Source organism: Prenolepis imparis, unplaced genomic scaffold (assembly GCF_030444845.1).
Source record: "Prenolepis imparis isolate NDT839.2.m4 unplaced genomic scaffold, iyPreImpa1.0 SCAF_339, whole genome shotgun sequence".
NCBI classification, from domain to species: Eukaryota; Metazoa; Arthropoda; class Insecta; order Hymenoptera; family Formicidae; genus Prenolepis; species Prenolepis imparis.
The window spans coordinates 5,982-9,586 of NW_028141497.1; the positions used below are offsets into that span (position 1 = coordinate 5,982).

Consider the following 3,605-nt stretch of genomic DNA (forward strand, 5'->3'; position numbering starts at 1 on the left):
CGTCGCATTGTCGACATTTCTCATATGTTGAATGAACTCCAATCATTCAATAATCATATGAAAGGAATAGAATGCCAATTTAAAGATTGGAAACTCATAAAAACTAGAACCGAAGAATTTAAAACGCATTTTACTTTCAAGTGCCAAATGTGCAATACTGAAGCCGAATTCTGGTCAGAACCCGAAGATCCGAAAACATTAGACATTGGTATGGCTGTTGTAGCAGGAACTATTACAGTAGGAATTTGCTATGCTCAGCTAAAGGAGTTGTGTGCAGCCATGAATATTTCTTGCATGTTTGAGCCAACATATATAAAAAATAGAGAAAAATTAGTCGATGCTTTTGAAAAAACAGCCATGGAAAGTATGAAAATGGCTGGCGAAGTTGAAAAGCAACTCGCTCTTGAGAAAAACGAAGTTATAAACGGTATTCCGTATATAACAGTTGTAGCGGATGGTAGTTGGATGAAGAGATCGTATGGCAATGCCTATAATTCTCCTTCCGGTATTGGAGCCATAATTGGCTACCGTACGAGAAAGATTCTCTTCGTTGGTGTCCGCAATAAATATTGCACAATATGTGATATGGCAGAGCGAAATGGTATAGAACCAAAAATTCACAGATGCTACAAAAATTTTGATCGCAATGGAAGCTCCACAAGGATGGAGAGCGATGCCATCGCGGAAGGTTTCAAATATAGCCTCGAAATGCATGGGCTGATTTTTAAAACGGTTATTGCCGATGGTGACAGTAGCGTTTATCAGACCATTATTGATAATAAACCATATAGTAAACAGATGGTCACAGTAAAAAAAATAGAATGCACGAATCATTTATTTCGTAATTTATGTAAAAAGCTCAAAACTGTGGCAGAGACGACTCAGCCAAAAACGCAGAGGCAGCGTGGCTTTATAGAGTCGCGAAAAGTTGTGAAAAGCAACATGTTCAATATCAGAAAAGAGGTAGAAACAGCAGCCGAGCTGCGAAGAAAAGACCAACAAACACCTCAACATTGTAAGGCTAAAGAATTGCAGAAAGATATATTGAACATTCCTAGCCATGTTTTTGGCGAACATAAACGATGCGAAGCACGCGGTCGTATATGCGAAAAAAATGATAAAACGAATAAAAATCATGTTCCATCATTGAAAATACATGGTCTGTATCAAAAAATTGAAAGCGCTATCATATATCTAAGCGGTTATTCCGACAGTTTATTGCTGAATTTAACCAATAATCCTGCAGAATTGTTTAATTCAATAATCTGCAAAGAAATTGGTGGGAAGTGCATTCATTTTGGTAAACGAGGTTCTTATAATGCTAGAGTTGCAGCGGCAGCTGTGCAATTTAATACGCAACAAGTTCTTACAGAATTGCATAAGAGCATGGATAAAACTGTTCCGCCTATTGTTGAGAATCTGGAAAAAAAGCGACAAATAAAAGTTGCGAAAACCAGAGAATCTCGACAGGTGGAAGGAAGGAAAAGAAATTCCAAACAAAACACAGGAACAGATCGTCACTATGGTTCGCAGGCTGAAAACCCAGATCTTCCATCTGATGTAGTTGAACAACTTCGGCAAAATCATCTAGAAAAATTGTCCGAAAATGCGATAAACTGGAAAAAAATTGAATTTAATACGAGAAACCAAAGTGACTCAGAATTATGGTTATCACTGAGACGAGAAATGTTAACAGCATCCAATTTTGGACCTGTATGTCGCATGAGACCGACAACGTCTTGCGCAACAATAGTGAAAGCCATTTTATATCCTTCCTTCATTGATTCTGCAGCCCTAAAATATGGTCGCGAGAAGGAAGAAGTAGCAAGGAAAGAATTGGCTATAAAATTAAATAAAGAAATAAAACCTTGCGGATTATTTATTAATACTGAAAATCCTTGCTTGGGTGCTTCTCCTGACGGAATTATTGACGAAAATGGTCTAGTAGAAATAAAATGTCCTCTGTCAGCTGAGAATTTGACAGCAGAAAAAGCTGTAGAAACATTGCCTCCTTTGAAAGGTATCTTTGATAAAAAAAATCCACACAAAATGAATCAAAAGCATCGATATTTTTATCAAGTTCAAGGTCAGTTGAACATAACACAGCGAGAATATTGTATTTTTGCTATTTGGACTCCACAAAGCATGAAAATATTGCGCGTTGATGCAGACAATATTTTTTGGAAAAATAAAATGTTGCCTTTCTTAACACGCTTCTATAACGAATGCATGCTTTTAGAAATCTTGGATAGTCGTCACAATAGGCATATGCCAATTAGAAATCCAAGATATATTATGGAAGCTAAAGAAGCAAAAGAGGCAAAAGAAGCACCGACAGGAAACCAAGTAAGAGAAAAAATATAATAGAAAAGGAAAATAACATAGAAGAGAGTAAACGTTTCAAAGCGAACATTTCAATTGATACAAAAATAACTGATATTGCTGATATTGCTTTAAATAAAGAGCAAGATGATGATTGCATTATCATAAGTTATTCAAGTAATGAACGAGATATATCTGAAGATGATATAAAAAGAAATGAAACACTTTTAAATACGTTTGCTCCTCTTTATTTGGTAAAGGATAATATCTTGCATGTGACAAGTCAATTAAACGATGAATCGTTGGATCTATTTTTGCGTATTATAACAGAAACTTCTCATTTCGAAACGCAAAGTGTGCTACATATAGAATACCCTCACATGATTAAAGCTAGTCGTAGTCATAATAGCTTACAAATAATTGGAGGGAATTGTAGTAATCACTGGAGATGTATTTTCTTTGACGGCACTAAACTTCGAGTATACGATAGTCTATCTGGCTGTACATACGATAAATTGGTAGCTAAAGAGAAAAATTATATACATCTTCGTTATCCAACAGTAAGCCCGAGTGACATAATTTTTGAAAAGGTTCAAACACAACCTGATGGCATATGTTGTGGAATTTATGCTGCAGCCTTCGCCACGACTGTAGCCTTAGGAGACAATCCTTGTGAGGAAAAATACTCCAAAAATGTAAAATACATGAGAGAACATTTTTATAAAATTCTAGAAAGCAATAAACTCTCACCTTTTCCAAAATAATAAGAAATTGTCATTGAAAAAAACATCCATTCTGGTAAGAATATAGACTTCAAAAATCTATACTCTACAATTGGCCAGAAAAAGCTGCATCAATCTCGATTGCAAATTATAATCGGAGAGACGAAAAACATATTGGTTGCGTTTTCACGGGAATGGACGGGGAGGGGTCCATTCTACATTAAAAATATGTTATTCTGTTGCAATCGAGACAAACAATGTATTTTAATGTGTGTGCACATACACACACATAATATTGAGATAATACATATTTATCTGTCGATTATATATATCGTTTGGAAAAAATAAACTGTATTAGATATATTGTGACTTATAGAAAACTACATAATAATATCCAGAATATATAGATATTATGAACACATATTTGCAAGCGTTATATACATTTCTTATATTCATATACACGTATACATGTATAAATAATACGTGTGTATATATATATATATATATAAATTTTATCATAAAAATAATAAATAAAATATTTTCGAGAATAATGTTCCACAT

At 34.5% G+C, this 3,605-nt stretch overlaps 1 protein-coding gene across 1 annotated transcript; it reads left to right on the forward strand.

Moving 5' to 3' along the window:
• Positions 1–294: 294 nt before the first annotated feature.
• LOC145948339 (uncharacterized) lies at positions 295–3,086 on the forward strand. Its single transcript, XM_083058043.1, has 2 exons — positions 295–2,319; positions 2,352–3,086. The coding sequence occupies exons 1-2, from the start codon at positions 295–297 to the stop codon at positions 3,084–3,086; spliced, it is 2,760 nt and encodes a 919-aa protein (XP_082914169.1).
• The last annotated feature ends 519 nt before the right edge of the window (positions 3,087–3,605 follow it).

What these genes read in the sequence shown, in the direction of transcription:
- LOC145948339 (XM_083058043.1), top strand. Translation starts at nt 295, where the DNA reads ATGTTTGAGCCAACATATATAAAAAATAGAGAAAAATTAGTCGATGCT. An exon ending in AAGCTAAAGAAGCAAAAGAG is followed by an intron (nt 2,320 to 2,351) that starts GCAAAAGAAGCA and finishes AAACCAAGTAAG; the next exon opens with AGAAAAAATATAATAGAAAA.